The sequence below is a fragment of the Polypterus senegalus genome, chromosome 10, assembly GCF_016835505.1.
Source record: "Polypterus senegalus isolate Bchr_013 chromosome 10, ASM1683550v1, whole genome shotgun sequence".
NCBI classification, from domain to species: Eukaryota; Metazoa; Chordata; class Cladistia; order Polypteriformes; family Polypteridae; genus Polypterus; species Polypterus senegalus.
The window spans coordinates 145,086,100-145,105,017 of record NC_053163.1 but is presented as its reverse complement, the minus strand read 5'-3'; the positions used below and the strand labels follow the sequence as shown (position 1 = coordinate 145,105,017).

The following is an 18,918-nucleotide window of genomic DNA, read 5'->3' as shown; positions in this document are numbered from 1 at the left end:
TCAGCCACAGACAGCACACACTTTTCCTTTAAATATTTCTAGTGGTGTAACTTTAAACTTGAGACTAAGCTCCCTCAGTATTTCTCCATCTTGTAACGCAGTGCTAGAATGATAAGTATTCTCTCTCTGGATTTTGGTGCTCTCATTCTGCTGCATCAGACATATTCAAGTGTTCATTTTCCTTTTCTGGGGATATTAAAACGTCAAGAGAAGCTTAGTGCCGCTCAGTCCTGTATTTTTCTTTTTTTTTTCCCTTTACGATCATTAGACTAACATAAATGGATGCAGTTAGGTTTTGATACATCTCTCTGATAAAGCAGCAGCTAATAAAGGGAATGGAGAACACACCTGCTTAAGACTTAAAGAAGCAGGTCAGGGATTATGAGTTAGAACACAATATAAAATTAAGAATGGGAGAAAAAGAGAAAGTTACATTAGCCACCATAACTGTCTTAACTTAAGAAACTGGCTGGAATGTAAATGTGCTCTCAGACATCCCAGGAGTGGAGTCCATCATCCCTGCCGTAGATGGGCAGAGACACGAGTTACAGCACAGCATACGTTTGTGGTCCCGCGCTCCCCACAATACAAAGCACCAAGCACTAATGCCCAGTCCTTTCTTTTCTTCTCTTCTCTCCTTTCCGCCCCTTTTACGTTACTCCAGGTGGCTCATCAGGGTTAACTGGAATCACTCCCAGGTGTGATGGAAACCCAAAGTAAGTTTCTACGCTCCCCCTGGCAGCCATCATGGAACCCAACAGAGCTGTGCCAAACTCCAACTCCCAGCGTGCCCTGCTGGGATCTGTCGTGCCACAACCACCAAGGAGGGCTACCCTTTAGCGTCCTGTGGTTCGCTTCCCGGGTCCTCCCTGCGTGGAGTTTGCATGTTCTCCCCGTGTCTGCGTGGGTTTCCTCCCACAGTCCAAAGACATGCAGGTTTGGTGCATTGGTGATCCTAAATTGTCTCTAGTGGGTACTTGGTGTGTGCCCTGCGGTGGGCTGGCGTCCTACCTGGGATTTGTTCCTGCCTTATGCCCTGTGCTGGCTAGGATTGGCGCTAGCAGACCCTTGTGACCCTGTGTTAGGATATAGCGGGTTGGAAAGTGACTGCCTGACTGACCATTGGAACATTTTGCTAAAATACAGAGTGCAGAGATAAAAACTAAACATGATTTACTATATGCAAATAATCATGGACTCGCTTGATCCTAAATCTTGTATATTTCCTGCTGTAAATAAATTTTACAAACTGAAAACAATTATTTACTGGTTGGCATATGGTTCCAGTGGAAAGGTTATTTTGCTATTGAAGAAACATTTAGAAGTTCTTCAATAAATACTTATTAAAAAAAAAGTTGAGCAAGCCCTTCATTATAATACACAACATCCTCAAGACAAGAATTCTTCATAGACATCAGTCAGCAAGTCCCACAAATATGAAAGTCCATCAAAAGATTATAAAATATGAACATTACAGTAAAAACGCTGGAAGTCATGTGTCTTAAGTACACAAGAGTGGAATTGAAAAGAAAGCCATTCAGAGAACACAAGTGACGAGACCAACTAAAGACGTACCCATGATGTGCCGCACACGGGCAAACCCAAAGATGACATTAAAGGCGCACGATAAGCCAGGCCAGTGATTCCTGCTACAATAAAAATAAACGTGCCTGCAAGGCATTACTTTGTAAACTGCAAAAAGAATTCATTTTATTTTTTTCTTAAATAATGCTTTATTTAATGTCAAGTTATTATCCATATCATACTGAAATTGCTAAAAAGTAAAAAAGGAGGAGCAGGGGTCGGTAGGGTTCAAGTACAAGACCCTCCTGTTCGATATCCTACCTAATCGGCAAGTTACAGCAAACATGCTGGCTCTGTACAGCAGCTAAGCAAACTCCAGGCTCCTGAAGTGGGTGGGCGGGTGGCTGGGGTGCAAAGTGCGATACATTTTAATTTTATTTAGAATTTTTTTTTTCTTCTATACAGAAGTAATGACATTTGTTCAAGTATTGCAAACTTATTCATACAGAGCATGAAGGGAGAAAATAAAAACTAGAATAGCCCTACATGGGTACAAGGGAAGTCTGATTCAGGCCCAACACTGTACAGGCGTAGTACAGTAACAAGTCGAGAGTTTGCATCTACGTCCAGGGGTCAGACTGGGCAGTTTTGAGCTGGACCTGCAAAGAATTAAAAAATAAATTGGTTAGAATGCAGTAGCAGTAAATGCATGCCCCCCCCCCTACTATCTCCAATCTTGCCAACATATCCCATCATTATTTTCTTCTAAACAGCCAGCACCTTTAGAATCACATCTCAACTACAGTTACACACGACTGTAACTTATATGATGAACCACTGACACAATTCAGGCTCCTAATTTGTGCTTCTTCTAGTAACACACCGTTTGAAAATCTGCTTAATCTACTCCATGGTCGCATTGGGATGTTAAAATCCATGAAATTGCTAAGAATCAGAAGCATGTAAACATTTACATGGAAAATTGGAATTTACTAATGTCAAATTACAGCAACTCAGAATGGAAGATTTAATGTTGTTAATAGAGGTTGGATGATGTGGAGAAGGTGAATTGGGAAGTGCAACAAATTATCAAGGAGGAAGGACAACTATGAAGAGGATGAAAAATAGAAGGGCCAATGGTCCTGATGACATACCTGTGGAAGCATGGAGGTGTCTAGGAGAGATGGCAGTGGAGTTTTTAACCAGACTGTTTACTTGAATCTTGGAAAGTGAGAGGATGCCTGAGGAGTGGAGAAGAAGTGCACTGGTGCCGATATTTAAGAATAAGGGGGATGTGCAGGACTGCAGTAACTACAGGGGGATAAAATTGATGAGCCACAGCATGACGTTATGGGAAAGAGTAGTGGAAGCTCAGTTAAGAAGTGAAGTGATGATTAGTGAGCAGCAATGTGGTTTCAGGCCAAGAACGAGCACCACAGATGTGATATTTGCTATGACTGTATTGATGGAGAAGTTTAGAGAAGGCCAGAAGAAGTTGTGTTGCATCTTTTGTGGACCTGGAGAAAGCATATGACAGGGTGACTGAGAGGAGCTGTGGTATTGTATGAGGAAGTCGGGAGTAGCAGAGAAGTACATAAGAGTTGTACAGGATATATACGAGGAAAGTGTGACTGTGGTGAGGTCTGCGGTAGGAGTGACGGATGCATTCAAGTTGGAGGTGGGATTACATCAGGGATCGGCTCTGAGCCCTTTCTTATTTGTAATAGTGACGGGCAGGTTGAGAGACGAGATTAGACAGGAGTCCCCGCGGACTATGATGTTTGCCGATGACATTGTAATCTGCAGCGAGAGTAGGGAGCAGGTCAAAGGGGACCCTGGAGAGGTGGAGATCTGTGCTAGAGAGGAGAGGAATGAAGGTCAGTAGGACCACCACAACAGAATACATGTGCGTAAATGAGAGGAAGGTCAGTGGAAGGTGGATGAGTTTAAATACTTGGGATCAACAGTACAGAGTAATGGGGATTGTGGAAGAAAGATGAAAAAGAGAGTGCAAGCAGGATGGAATGGGTGGAGAAGAGTGTCAGGAGTGATTTGTGACAGACAAGTATCAGCAAGAGTGAAAGGGAGGGTCTACAGGATGGTAGTGAGACCAGCTATGTTATATGGGCTGGAGACGGTGGCACTGACCAGAAAGCAGGAGACGGAGCTGGAGGTGGCAGAGTTAAAGATGCTAAGATTTGCATTGGGTGTGACGTGGATGAACAGGATTAGAAATGAGGACAAGTTGGGTGGTTGGGAGACAAAGTCAGAGCGGCGAGACTGTGTTGATTTGGACATGTGCAGAGGAGAGTATATTGGGAGAAGGATGCTAAGGTTGGAGCTGCCAGGAAAGAGGAAGACCTAAGCGAAGGTTTATGGGTGTGGCAAGAGAGGACATGCAGGTGATGGGTGTTACAGAACAAGATGATCCGCTGTGGTGACCCCCAACAGGAGCAGCCAAAAGAAGACAAAGAATAGTAATAATAATAAAAATAATAATAACACATTTTATTTAAAGTGCCTTTCAGGGTACCCAAGAACACTGTACAACAATATACATAACATCAAACAGTCCAATACACAAACATAATGAATGAGATCAACAAAAAACAAAAAAAAAAAAAGGTAAGTTTTAAGTTTCAATTTAAAAACAGAAAGTGAGGTACAAGTACGGAGTTCCAAAGGCAGGACATTCCAAAACTGTGGCCCTGATTCCCTAAAAACCCCGTCACCCATAGTGTGCAGTCTGCAGAATGGAATGGTTAAGAACAAGGAGTTAGAAAACCAAAGTGAACGTGAAGGAGTATAGGGACATAATAAAGACGACAAGTAAGGTGAGGCCAGACCATGAAGAGCCTTACAAACTAAAAGGAGAACTTCATACTGAACGTGGAAAGGGACGGGTCAGCAATGTCATTTGAGAAGTGTATGTGTAATATGCTCCCAAGGTTTTAAATGTGTAACCATCCTTGCCACTGAAATTTATTTTTTTTTTTACATATTGTTACTTGATAACAAACAACACTGCGTTGCAATATTCAAGTCATGAGGTGACCAAAGCACGGACAAGCGTCTCAGTTGTCATATCAGAGTGCAATGGACACAGCCTTGAAATTCGCTTAAGGTGGAAAAAGGCAACCTTGGTAATACAGGGCGGTGTAGGAAAACTGGGAAATTCTCAACTGACGTTCAATGTACGAATAAACACGTTACAAAATGCATTTACTGATGAAATGTATTGCACAGGAAATGCAATTAATAATGGTAATCAATATTCATTTTAAGAAAATATCACAAAGGTGTTGTCCATTTCTCCGTACACAATCCTGACAGCCTGCTGTTGAAATTCTGCATGGCTCGGCGTAACACGTCAACAGGACTGGCTGGCAGCAATTTCCTATTTAATCCTTTCTAGTTCAGCAATGGTTGCAGGACGTGTGCAGTACACTTGGCTTTTAAGATTTCCCCATGAGGGGGGAAAAAAATCACAAACCATGAATCTGGGAATCTCGGAGGCCATGGAATTTCACTGGTGCGCGAGGTGACGTGCCTTCCAAACAATCATCAAATCGCTGCCATCGATTGTCAGGCAGTATGTGAGGTGGCTCCACCTGGGGACTTCTTTTTTTAAGGCTGAACCCGTTTCTTCGAAATTACACACCCATGTTGAAACCGCACGAGCGGACGGGTCCTAATTGGTAATGACGGCGAAACTCCCCTTGCGCAGCAGTCCCACTGTCACCGTTCTTATTAAAGGCTTTCGCAGTGAACACTTGTTGCCCACCACTCCACTGCTCCATTACACCGCGTTCCAAATTATTAGGCAGATTGTATTAAAGTGTCATAAAGATTAAATATTTTGTTTTTCAATTAAACTCATGAATGGTATTGTGTCTCAGGGCTCTTTTGATCACTGAAATCAATCTCGGACACCTGTGATGATGAGCCCAATTAAAGGAAAAACTACTAAAGAAGGATGTTCCACATTATTAGGCAGACCACCATTTTCAAGCAATATGGGAAAGAAAAAGATCTATCTGCTACCAAAAAGCGTGAAATAGTTGAATGCCTTGGACAAGGTATAAAAAACCTTAGATATTTCATGAAAACTTAAGTGTAATCATCGTACTGTTAAGATTTGTGGCTGATTCAGAGCACACACAGGTTCATGCAGATCAAGGCAAAATGAGGAAGGTTTCTGCCAAATACATCGGATTAAGAGAGCAGCTGCTAAAATGCCATTACAAAGCAGCAAACGGGTATTTGAAGCTGCTGGTGCCTCTTGAGTCCCGCGAACATCAAGGAGCAGGATCCTCCAGAGGATTGCAGTTATGCATAAACCTTCTACTCGGCCACCCCTAACCAATGCTCACAAGCAGATACGGCAGCAGTGGGCCCACAACTACATGAAGACTAATTTTCAAACAGTCTTGTTTACAGATGACTGCCATGCAACCCTGGATGGTCCAGATGGATGGAGTTGTAGATGGTTGGTGGACAGCCACCATGTCCCAACAAGGCTGCGACGTCAACAAGGAGATGGCGGAGTCATGTTTTGGGCCGGAATCATGGGGAGAGAGCTGGCCGGTCCTTGAAGGTGTGAAAATGATGTCTGAAAAGTATGTGGAGTTTCTGACTGACCACTTTCTTCCATGGTACAAAAAGAACCACCATGCTTTCCGTAACAAAATCATCTTCATGCACGAGAATGCGCCATCTCATGCTGCAAGGAATACCTCTGCATCACTGGCTGCTATCTGCATAAAAGGAGGGAAACTCATGGTGTGGCCCCCATCCTCCCCTGACCTCAATCCTATTGAGAACCTTTGGAGCATCCGAAAGGAAAAGATCTACGAGGATGGGAGGCAGTTTACATCCAAACAGCAGCTCTGGGAGGCGATTCGGACATCCTGCAAAGAAATTCAAGCAGAAACTCTCCAAAAACTCACAAGTTCAATGGATGCAAGAATTGTGAAGCTGCTATCAAGTAAGGGGTCCTATGTTAATATGGAACTTGACCTGTTAAGATGTTTTGATTGAACTAGCTTTTGATTTCAGTAAATATGACCTCCTCCTAATGCTGCAAATTCAACAAATGACCATTTTCAGTTCTTTACAACCTATAAAATGTTTTGAAACCCTGTTGTGCGTAATAATTTGGAATAGTGCATTTTACGATTATTTTTGAAAAACATACCGTTATCATTAGGAGGTTTGTTCAGTAACATTCGAATTATACTCGAATGGTTGATGACTCAAAAATTATGCTGACTGCCACTTGCATCAACTATTTAGGAAAATCAGAGAAAAATATAATTTACATAATAATTTGGAACACGGTGTACAACTTATGGCAGGGGGTTCTAAATGAGGTTGCATTGGTCCTAAACAATTGCTGAGGGTCTCAAACACCTTGTTCCAAAATTTCCTGTTTCCCTGCGCCACCCTGTATCACTAATATGTGGATCAAAGGAAAGTGTGGGATCAAGAACACCACCAAGATTTTTAACCTGTGCAGACAGGGATGTAAAAGCCCAGAATGTTTACAGAGACATTACCGGTTTTCCTTGAAATGCCTGGGGTGTTATAATTAAAGCCTTAGTTTTATCACTGTTCAGTCTGAGAAGGTTCTCAGATAACCAGTATTGTATGTCAGCCAAACAGGCAACCAGTGCAGGAGGTAATGTTTGCATAAGCCCTGCGTGTAAATAAATCTGTGCATCAGCAGCTTAACAATGAAACTGTACGCTCACCTAAAGGATTATTAGGAACACCTGCTCAATCTCTCATTAATTTAATTATCTAATCAACCAATCACATGGCAGTTGCTTCAATGCATTTAGGGGTGTGGTCCTGGTCAAGACAATCTCCTGAACTCCAAACTGAATGTCAGAATGGGAAAGAAAGGTGATTTAAGCAATTCTGAGCGTGGCATGGTTGTTGGTACCAGACGGGCCGGTCTGAGTATTTCACAATCTGCTCAGTTACTGGGATTTTCACGCACAACCATTTCTAGGGTTTACAAAGAATGGTGTGAAAAAGGAAAAACATCCAGTATGCGGCAGTCCTGTGGGCGAAAATGCCTTGTTGATGCTAGAGGTCAGAGGAGAATGAATGGGCCGACTGATTCAAGCTGATAGAAGAGCAACTTTGACTGAAATAACCACTCGTTACAACCGAGGTATGCAGCAAAGCATTTGTGAAGCCACAACACGCACAACCTTGAGGCGGATGGGCTACAACAGCAGAAGACCCCACCGGGTACCACTCATCTCCACTACAAATAGGAAAAAGAGGCTACAATTTGCACGAGCTCACCAAAATTGGACAGTTGAAGACTGTAAAAATGTTGCCTGGTCTGATGAGTCTCGATTTCTGTTGAGACATTCAAATGGTAGAGTCAGAATTTGGCGTAAACAGAATGAGAACATGGATCCATCATGCCTTGTTACCACTGTGCAGGCTGGTGGTGGTGGTGTAATGGTGTGGGGGATGTTTTCTTGGCACACTTTAGGCCCCTTAGTGCCAATTGGGCATCGTTTAAATACCACGGGCTACCTGAGCATTGTTTCTGACCATGTCCATCCCTTCATGACCACCGTGTACCCTTCCTCTGATGGCTACTTCCAGCAGGATAATGCACCATGTCACAAAGCTCGAATCATTTCAGATTGGTTTCTTGAACATGACAATGAGTTCACTGTACTAAAATGGCCCCCAGTGTCACCAGATCTCAACCCAATAGAGCATCTTTGGAGCTTCGTGCCCTGGATGTGCATCCCACAAATCTCCATCAACTGCAAGATGCTATCCTATCAATATGGGCCAACATTTCTAAAGAATGCTTTCAGCACCTTGTTGAATCAATGCCACGTAGAATTAAGGCACTTCTGAAGGCGAAAGGGGGTCAAACACCGTATTAGTATGGTGGTCCTAATAATCCTTTAGGTGAGTGTAGACCATGCCATCTAATAATGGCACCAAGATGAAGCATACATATACAGTAAATGATAAAGAGCAGTGAGGAACATCCTGAAACAAATAAGATGGGTCAGACGCAAACCTACCAATGGCAACAAATTGCTGTCAGTCCTTAAGGTATGATTTAAACTACGTTACAGCATTTCCAACAATATTTAACTTATTTTTAAGTCTAAACAAGACAATGTCCCGATGTACCATATCAAAAGCAACAGTGGAAACTACAAAGATCACTAGTGTTAAAAGCCCACAATCTGTTGTGATTAGGAGATAATTATTCCCCTTGACGAGTGCTGTCTCCATACTGTGATTGGCACTAAAACCAGACTGAAAATCCTCAAACACGTTATCAGAGGCAAGATGGTCTTTCACATGGCCTGCAACAGCATGTTCTAAGATTTACTCAGAATGGGAAGATTTGAAATCAGTCAATTTTTAAAATCCTTAGGGTAAATGAAGTCCAGGGTTTTTTTTGAGGACCGGTGTAACATCAGCCATATTAAGGCTGGAAGGGACCAGGCCAGTATAAAGAGATGTACTGCTAATACTGGTGAGAAAAGTACGAAGGAAAAGCAAAGCAGCCTTAACCAAAAAGCAGTGGCGGCGGCACAGGGTCAAGAATACAGGGAGCGGTCATAACAAGCTTAAGGATGGCAGGATCGTCCAACAATGGGAAACTACTTTACCATTTTCTTTTATATTACTCTTTAATTTAATATTGTTTTTTGTATCAGTATACTGCTGCTGGAGTATGTGAATTTCCCCTTGGGATTAAAAAAGTATCTATCTATCTAGACAAACAACATCCAGTTATGACACAAGATGGGCACAGTTTTGACTGAACAAATGGACCTTTTATGAAATTCAGAATAAAAATTAAAAAAAAAAAAAAAGTTGAGAACCACTGATCTAATATGATCTAATTCAACTTTCTAACCTAGTTATTTCTAACTGCACAATGAATCCAGGTTAGGAAGAATTCAAAATACTATGCTTATCGACATGGCTCAACAGTATAAAAATATGAAATTCAGAATAAATCACATCAATCTTATTATTAAAAAAAAATCTGGAGTGCTCTCCCCTCGACTTTCTCGTATACTCAGATATGGGGATGGATATTTGAGGAGTAAACTTCAAGACAATGATTATATTTTTATATCATGTACATTAAAGATCCATCAACACCAAATCAAATCAAATTAATAATATACTAAACAATTATTAAAAAAGTAAAGTTGAACAAATCGGACTCTGCAGCTGCAGGAATAAAAGGTAAAGGACCACTTCTGGTTAGCAGAAATAGACCAAAAGTTGATAGAAAACTACATTTTGTACCAAATACTTGCATGCAAAATTTGGTTGACTTAAGTGAAAGCGAACTCAAGTTATCACGTTTATACACACACACTTCCAAAAATGGTATTTTCAGACTCAGAGGTCTAAAACGTTAAGATTCATCAAAATCTCAAAGTGGAATTTTTGGTTGATTTCAATACATTCCCTATACTTCTTATACAAGAAAAAAGTACAATAACTTTTGAAAAAGGCAATCAAAGGAAAGTTATTTGCAGGTTTAAGTAGCTTATTAACAGTTTAAAGAAATAGCATTTGGCTATTATGCTGACCACATAGAATGCTCTTTGTATAAAAAGCAATCATAGCTCTCTGTAGCGTCTGCTTATAGAAGGCAACATGTTCCTTATAGGCAGTTGCATGGGCAACAAAGCTCGTTTTTTCCTAATAAGGCGTTCAAGCCTTTGCCCACAAGCTTTCGTGTGACGCAACAGCTCAGAAGAAAACCAAGGAGCAGAACGTGTAAATGTCACGCTAGGAGTTTATTGGCCTTAAACTTGGTGAATTCTGCAAAGTACTGGAAGGTCCCATGAACTGCACTGTGCCTCAAGTATGTCTCCTATCACGACACAAAAGCACCCTGCCATTTATTACCCTATTTATGCCAACATAGGTGGTTGGTGTTGAACATTAAGGGTTGGGTTTTAAGACCTGCAGCATCCGTTCCCCTGTTTGGTATTGCAGTCTCTTTTCTGGTTTGCCAACTTGCTGTGCACAAACTCTCTTTCTTTCTTTCTTTCTCTCTCTTGCTTCTTACTGGGCAGACACAAGTGGCTAATAAATTCATTCAATTCTGTCTGCTTCTTTTATTATTTTTTTTTTTAGCCACTTCAATTTTACGTGTAAAAAAGGAGAAGTTTAAAAAAAAAAAAACAACATAGGATGAGGTAAAATTTATTCAGATAGATATGACCTGTTTAAGTTCAACTCAGAGTAAGACAGGTCCTAGTTGGCATGCATGGCATTTACTTCCCATACAGCAAAAGCCAAATAACTGACCATCTTACAAATTTTTACATACTCTAAAATGGGGCTATTAAAACACAATAGGTACTAAGAAAGAGGGAGAGAGAGAGAAAGAAAAAAAAAAACTGTTAGAGCACAAGCCTTTGGGTTTTAAACACAACATTTTAAAATCTCACCACTTTTTTTTTTTTTTAGGAACACTAAAATGTTCAACAATACACCGCGCTCTTCATACCACCAGCCTACAGATGTGCCTGTAAGCAGCTGCAAGTAACACCCTGCATGACTAAAATGGTTACACAGCAGCATATACTCACAAACATCGACAACTGTCATGGATGATCACTTTGTGTCTTAAATGCAGGAGAGTTTGGACTTTTTTCCCCCCTCAATCTGAACTGCCATACTATACAGAACAGTATCTCAGTCTCACTTCTCTCAACTTTCTTCGCTCGGTGCTTCAGTGCTGCTTCCCTGCCTGTGTTATAAATGGTGCAAGAGCCAATGATAGAGCACATACTGGATTAATTCGTTTTGATCGCATTGTGTGTGTCATTAGAGCGTGCAAAATGGGAAGGACCAGCAAAGAAGAGTTTTAAAACCCATTTTACCAGGGCCTATCCTAGGTTGCCTTGTTGTTATTCTGGACTTGGTTTTGTGCAAATTTGATTCATAGAACTGGCTGCAACTTAACAAGGAGCCTCTGTTGAAACTTTGTTTCCTACATAAAGCACACTGTGATTTGGGGGTATTGGCAGGTGATGGTGTGGCTTACGTAGTTTTGGTTTTTATTTTTCTGACTGATTTTCAATCTCAAATTGGTTATACATTTAAACATTTTTTTTTTACTCGCAACCCTAGTGAGCACAATGCAGTTTTCTTCTTTAGTTTTATAAGAAAAAAGAAAACCTGAAGCTTATGCCACAAGAGCAGTCTAAATGATCCTGTGTGAGTGTGGGTGTGTGCAAAAGTGGGCCCCGAGATGTACTGGCTTCATATGCAGTCCTAAAGGGCTAAGATCTGGCTTTCCCAATTCTGAATTGTATTAAGCAGGTTTCAGAATGTTATTACTTCACATGGAATGGGGTGTAGACAAGAACAATTTGCTGGTATTAAAGTGTCAATATTTTAAAAAATAACATTAGCCATTCTATTGCAAGGCTGTATGAGTAAAGGAGCTGTATTTTGGGACTGTTTGGGAAACACAATGAAGGTGAGCAACCATTTATATTTTAGTGATCCTCACAATAGCGCTAAGGGCATTCAAGTGAGCTGTTAACTATGGTTAATTAACACCACTGATGGACAGAATGGTGGCACAGTGGTTAGCATTGCTGCCTCACAGATCCCATGTCCAGAGTTTGAATCACACACCTGGTTGTTGTCTTGCTGAAATTAGGAGAAAGATGTTATCTGTATGTTTTTTTTTTTTACTGTAGATGGTGCTGTTGTAATAATCTGGCATAATTAATGTTAGGTAATATTAAGAACTGAAGTAAGTGAACTCTACCTGTATGTACAGTATATGTATGAAATAAGCAAATTGGCCTAATACCAAAAGTTCTCACCCTTCATGATAGTAAAGAAGAGGTAAAGCAAATGTAGGAGTCTAGATTTACTAATGAAGAACTGTTTTATATATTTGGATGGATGTTTGTATGGTCCCCAAAATATTTTTTGAAATTATTACTCCTAAAGAATTAAGGCAAAGAACATGGGGAAATTTGACAATATGGGGTACTGCAGCTCTGAATCACTTGCCTGTATTGATATTTTCACAAACAACCATACAGTCTGCGTCCTCTTCATCTTCCTCTGTGTCAGCCTGAAATCCATCTGTCTCCATTGCATCAGACTACAGAGACAAAATGTTATTAGCATTATAAAAATTGTGCTCTTAGTCACACTACAACTTCTAAATGGACTACTGTGACAGATTTCAGCTGGAGAAAATTTAAAGCAACAAACCTGCTCAGGATCTGAAGATTTCTTCATGAACTTTGTTATGGACATGCTGCCAACAGGTTTTCTCTTTGTTGATGCTGCAGAAAGGGGTGTGCTGGGCATATTTCCAGTCCCTGTCTGAAAAACAGTCCCATCTTCTCGGTTGGAAAAAGGAACCTGTGTTACATAGTTCCACTGGCAAGGGACAGGCAGAGACTCCTGTGAGAAACGCTTCAGCACTTCATCATGCACATACCAGCAGGAGCGCCTCAGAATTGAACGCTTCTCATACACTGCATTCTCAGAGATCAGCCTCTTCAGGCGGTACTTTGAAGGAACACTCTCCTCACCACATGCTAAAGGGGAATCCGGGCTTTGGGGGCTGTTTGAACCTTCTGGAGGAGTGCTAGAAGGCAGGGAATTCCGGCGGCAACATTCTTGGAACTCCTGAATAATTGCTTTGCTTCCATTAACGTTTCCATGAAGTAGAGGTAGAAGCTGAGACAGAACTAAAACAAAAGAAAGAACATATTAGTCTTTGTTTGAATGGGATATCAGAATCTGGGTCTGGGTCCCAAGACAACAAAAAAAAGGTTGAGAACCACTGATCTAATATGATCTTATTCAACTTTCTAACCTAGTCATTTCTAACTGCACAATAAATCCAGGTTAGGAAGAATTCAAAATACTATGTTTATCGACATGGCTCAACAGTATAAATACTTTTACTGCAAAACCCATTAGAATGATGGTGACCTGTAAAGACTCTCAGACATTACAGTGTAATACGAAGACTAGCCATATCCTAAGTTTATTAAGGGCGCCATTCACTGCAAGAACAGCTTTATACATTCTTAGGACTCTTAGGTGGTCCCTGATTGCTGCAATGACTACAGTGTTTCACTGTCACTAATCTTGTAAGTGGAAAATGATGACTTCTATGGAGATTTATAGCACTCAGTATCTAGTTTCTGCACTCATTCCTCTCAGGTGGCCTACAATCCTAAGAGTATAAGATGCGTGGCAAAGGACAGTCTGTATATCCATAAGGAGTTCAGGACATGCAGTGTTCACTCCAGAGTGTTGGTCAGAACACTGGTAGAGCATTCCATACAGCAGTTTGCAAGGAATTTATGGATGATTCGTTGGACGGTGTATGAATACATATACAAGTGTGGTCTACAATAAATAAGGGATACAGGAAAAATAAAACCATTAGTACCTTACTGAAAGCTCTACTAGAGGTTTGTAAATGAGTGTAGTTACTAACTTGATGGCAGTACACCTATCTAACAAACAATAGCAAGTATGAGCATGGCAGGCAGGGTAGTGTAGTGGTTAAGTCTTTGGACTTCAAACCCTGCGGCTGTGGTTTTAAATCCGGCTGCTGACGCTGGGTGATCCTGAGCAAGACACATCACCTGGCTGTGCCCCCAGTTGGAAAAACAAAATAAATGTAACCAAGTACATCTCAAATGTTGTTCGCTACTTTGCATAAAGACGTCAGACAAATAAGTAAATAAAGCATTATTGTAACAAGCACTATTACTGATAGACATTAATGTATTGTTTATCCAAACAGATGTCATGAGAAAAGCCAAATCAAATGAGGGAAAAAAAATCAAAAGATTCTCAAGGTAACAAATTCAGGCAGGAAGAAATTTAAGTAGCATTTCATATCTGGGGATGAAACCTATCACTATGACCCAGAATCCAAACAGCAGTCTCAACATTGGAAGAATGGAGATTTGCTTGTACCACAGAGATTTAAGGTCAAAGTTAGTGCTGACAAAGTTATGCTCAAAAAATCTAGGAGGCTAAGGTTGTAGTCCACATAGATTAACCACCACAGAAGACTCGCACAGGTAGTCAACATTACAATAATCTTCTTTGGCAAATTCAGTCAGTAAGGGAAAGCAGTAAAGAAACCTGTCAGTCGCCCCCTACCCCTTCTGCTTCATTATAATGTGCCTGACCACTCTACAAGAGTTTGAAGGGTTCCTCTGCACTGCAAAAACTTGGATTTTCAGCATTGCCATGCCCATCATATTCTCCAAAACTGGCCTTGTGTGAATACACCTGTTGCCCAATTTAAAGAACTACCTGAATGGGTCACACTGTGTTAATTTAGGAATTATTTGAGTGACACAGAAAGCATCTGTAACAAATGTTAGTGTTCACATAGATTATGTTAAAAAATAAACCTGGTTTGCTTTAACTAGGGATTCCCTTAACACAGTGGGCTCAAAACTTATCAATTATTCTATGTACATAATATCTGAACTTTAGAGAATCGGTCACAACATTTAACACTCACTGTGGTCCTCCTTCCTATCTTTGAGCTTGCTCTCAGATGAGGGGGAATCTTCTGCAGTCAGTGGTTCCACAGTACACAGTTCATATTGCCTCAGCGTTCTCAGCTTGGTCTCTTCCATGCTCTCACTGTCCCACGTACACCCAATCACCACAGGCTGCAGCACTTTAAACTTTTTTCCTTTGGACATCAGCTCGTCCCATTCCTTTGCTTTTAGCTTCTGACGTACCTTTTGGTTTTCAAGATCCATGCATTCCTGTTGCAGCAAAATAGCACAGTCAAATGTACAACACAACAAAACAACAAAAAGTGCATCAGCATCTTTAATCCCATCAGTGAACTGAAAACAATGCATGGGTCACAAAAGCAGATATACATATACACTGAATTGAGAATATCCATTATACAAACATCCACTTAATAAAACAGGCTGGCCCTACTTATGAAAAATTTTCAATCTGTATGTAGATCAAACCTGAAAAAATTAAATTATCACAACAACAGAACAGTTGTAACTCCCAGTCACAGATGGCAGGTGCTGAGCATAACGACAACGATTTCTATAGCATATTTTCATACAAATGATGTAACTCAAAATGCTTTACAGGATGAAGACACATACATCTATATATCTCTATATCTATATATACACATATTTTATATATATATATATATATATATATATATATATATATATATATATATATATATATATATATATATATATATACACACACACTAGCAGAATACCAGCAGCGAGAAGTAGTGTGTTAAAGAAGTTATGAAAAGAAAAGGAAACATTTTAATAATAACGTAACATGATTGACAATGTAATTGTTTTGAGTCACCTAATATATATATATATATATATATATATATATATATATATATACACACACACAGACACAGACACATATATAAACATATATATAAATATATATACACATCTATATATACAGTTATATATATATATATATACATATACACACATACATATATATACATACTGTATATATACACACACATATATACATACTGTATATACAACATATACATATCTACATATATACTGTATATACACATATATATACAAATCTACATATATATATCTACATATATATATATATATATTAGGTGGGACTCGATTAAAAAATTAATCCAATTAATTAGAGGCTGTGTAAGAATTAATCTTGATTAATCGTATGTAATCGCACACGTAAATTTGCCCCAAATCGCAAATGTTTTTTTTTTTATTTAAAACGGTTTTAGTGGGCTTACAGAATCAAATAATAGACATGGACATGAATATTGTAAACTGAAGCTGTTTTAATTTCTGAAAAAAAGCTTTTAAACTGCATTTGAATTCAAAACAGAAACAAAAATATCATCCCTGGTTAAAATTGGGCAGACTTAAAAATAAAGTGGTAGTTTAAGTACTTTAAGTACATTTTCAGAATAGTATTGTCTTTAAATAATAATAACCAAAATTTCACCATAAAGTGCAGTTTTCTTCTTAAAAAATAAGTCAGAAACATAAAAGGTAATTTGACCAGCTTACTCTTTAAACTCTGAGTAACATTAGCCAAAATTATTTTGTACATTAGGCTAAAACAGTGTGATCATTGAACATTTTGTAATTAGATGTATTTAGAATTACTAACGGTCACGGAAGTCCAATGATCCCCAGTAAGAGCCACAAAGTCCGCTTTCTGTAATGCATCTAATTTTGCTTGCTTTTCAGTGTGCACAAAACCATGCTTTTATCAAGGCTTCGGGAAGTCGAAATGATCAGTCGTAGGAACGCGCTTTATTCCGACTCTAACATTTTTGTAGCTGTGATGTGTGCATCAGTGTAATGGATGTACCAGGAAATCATGCATTGACAAAAGTTCCCGTTTGCTTGGAATTGAAAGTGTGATTAAATGCGTTATTTTTAGCGCTTATGGAGTACATGCATCGAAGCTTCTCAGCTGTGCTTGTGCTAAGAAAGGGAAAATTTTAAAAATAGCGTAACATGATTCTCGTTAACCTAATATTTTTCATATGTCCCAAACCAAGGAGATCGAAGGTAAAATGAATCGGTAGCGCATACATAGTCAGTACACCCTCTCGGGAATCGAACCTCGAATGTCGGCGTTAGAGGCTTAAGACTCTACAATTAGCCACAGCGTGTGGCTTGTCTATGCTAAAGTATGTATTGTAGATCGGGTATATATATACATTTATATATATACCGTGTATCGCAGTGGAGAAGTAGAAGTTATGAAAAGAAAAGGGAACATTTTAAAAATAACGTAACATGATTGTCAATATACAGTAATTGTTTTGTGAGTGTTATTGAATGTTGCTGTCATCAAGGATTTGATTATCATTATTTCTTTCAATCAGGCTCGTATTTGTAGGATGTGTTCAAGTTACATTCCGTGTTTGTCAATCGTTGTAAAGATAAGAGGTTTCATTCATCGATTAGTTCCTTACTGCATCAATAAACAGCTCGTCTTCCTTTTTATCTGTGATGTGACAAACTGCATGCACGGGTTTTTTTTACACTGTCTTCCTTTAGCAGGACATTCACTTTTTCCACCATGTGCTTTGTTTCCGCAGTAGCTGCACTTATGAATATGATTCTATGTATAAGGCGCTTCATATTTTTTGCTGCCTTCTCAATTGTGTAATTCGGTTTTGTTCAGCACTCTTTGGAACTGTTGCTTTTTGTCTGTGCACTGCGTCAGTTCACGTGAGCCGCTTGGTGTTCTTGCATCGAAGGTTCCCAGCTGTACTGGTGCCATCTCGTAATGTCAGCTAAGACCCGGCACTTAAAAGTTTCTCTCGCAGTTTCAATGAGTTTGTGCCAAACACCACCCTGACCATCTCATCTTCCTCTGCATAAGCACAGTCCTTCACCCGTAAACATTTACCGGCAGTGTTTGTATTGGATTGCCGCTGATGGGCGGCCTTATATGGGCAGGCACTAAATTACAAACGCTAGTGGCAGCCTGTCTATGAACTTAATTTAATATAAACTTACGGTTCACGCCGTGCTTTGTTTCCGCAGTAGCTGTACTTATGAATATGCTTGTATGCATCATTTGCTTCATAATGTTTTTCTGCCTTCTCAATTGTGAAATGGCGTTTTGTGCTCATCGCTGGAGTTCTTCCTTGTTCTCTACGTACTTACGTAGGAGGCGTGATGATGTCACACGAAACTCCCCCCCGCGGCCATCTCCAACTCAAGACTCCATTACATTATATGGGAAAAATAGCTTCCAGTTATGACCCTTATGCGTAGAATTTCGAAATGAAACCTGCCCAACTTTTGTAAGTAAGCTGTAAGGAAAAAGCCTGCCAAATTTCAGCCTTCTACCTACACGGGAAGTTGGAGAATTAGTGATGAGTCAGTGAGTGAGTGAGTGAGTGAGGGCTTTGCCTTTTATTAGTAGAGATAGAGAGATAGAGAGATAGATAGAGAGAGAGATAGATAGAGAGAGAGAGAGATAGATAGAGAGATAGATAGAGAGAGAGATAGAGAGATAGATAGAGATAGAGAGATAGAGAGAGAGAGAGAGATAGAGATAGATAGAGATAGATACACACACATACACACACAGTGGTGTGAAAAACTATTTGCCCCTTCCTGATTTCTTATTCTTTTGCATGTTTGTCACACAAAATGTTTCTGATCATCAAACACATTTAACCATTAGTCAAATATAACACAAGTAAACACAAAAACCACAATAACCAAAACAAAGCTTAATTTGTGCATAATAAATAAGCTGTGTTGGGCTGAATGGCCCATTCTTATAACAAATAAAAAGAATTATTCATTATGC

At 39.7% G+C, this 18,918-nt stretch overlaps 1 protein-coding gene across 2 annotated transcripts in view; it reads right to left on the bottom strand.

Moving 5' to 3' along the window:
* Positions 1-1,704: 1,704 nt before the first annotated feature.
* Positions 1,705-18,918, bottom strand: part of chaf1a (chromatin assembly factor 1, subunit A (p150)) — a 52,652-nt gene continuing 35,438 nt past the window's right edge. For both annotated transcript variants that reach the window (XM_039766979.1, XM_039766978.1), the window contains exons 12-15: positions 15,089-15,341; positions 12,796-13,280; positions 12,589-12,682; positions 1,705-2,183 (exon numbers count right to left, since the gene is read on the bottom strand). In XM_039766979.1, coding sequence (XP_039622913.1) covers positions 2,158-2,183; positions 12,589-12,682; positions 12,796-13,280; positions 15,089-15,341 — 858 coding nt within the window. In that variant the 3' untranslated portion in view covers positions 1,705-2,157. The remainder of the gene's footprint in view (positions 2,184-12,588; positions 12,683-12,795; positions 13,281-15,088; positions 15,342-18,918) is intronic.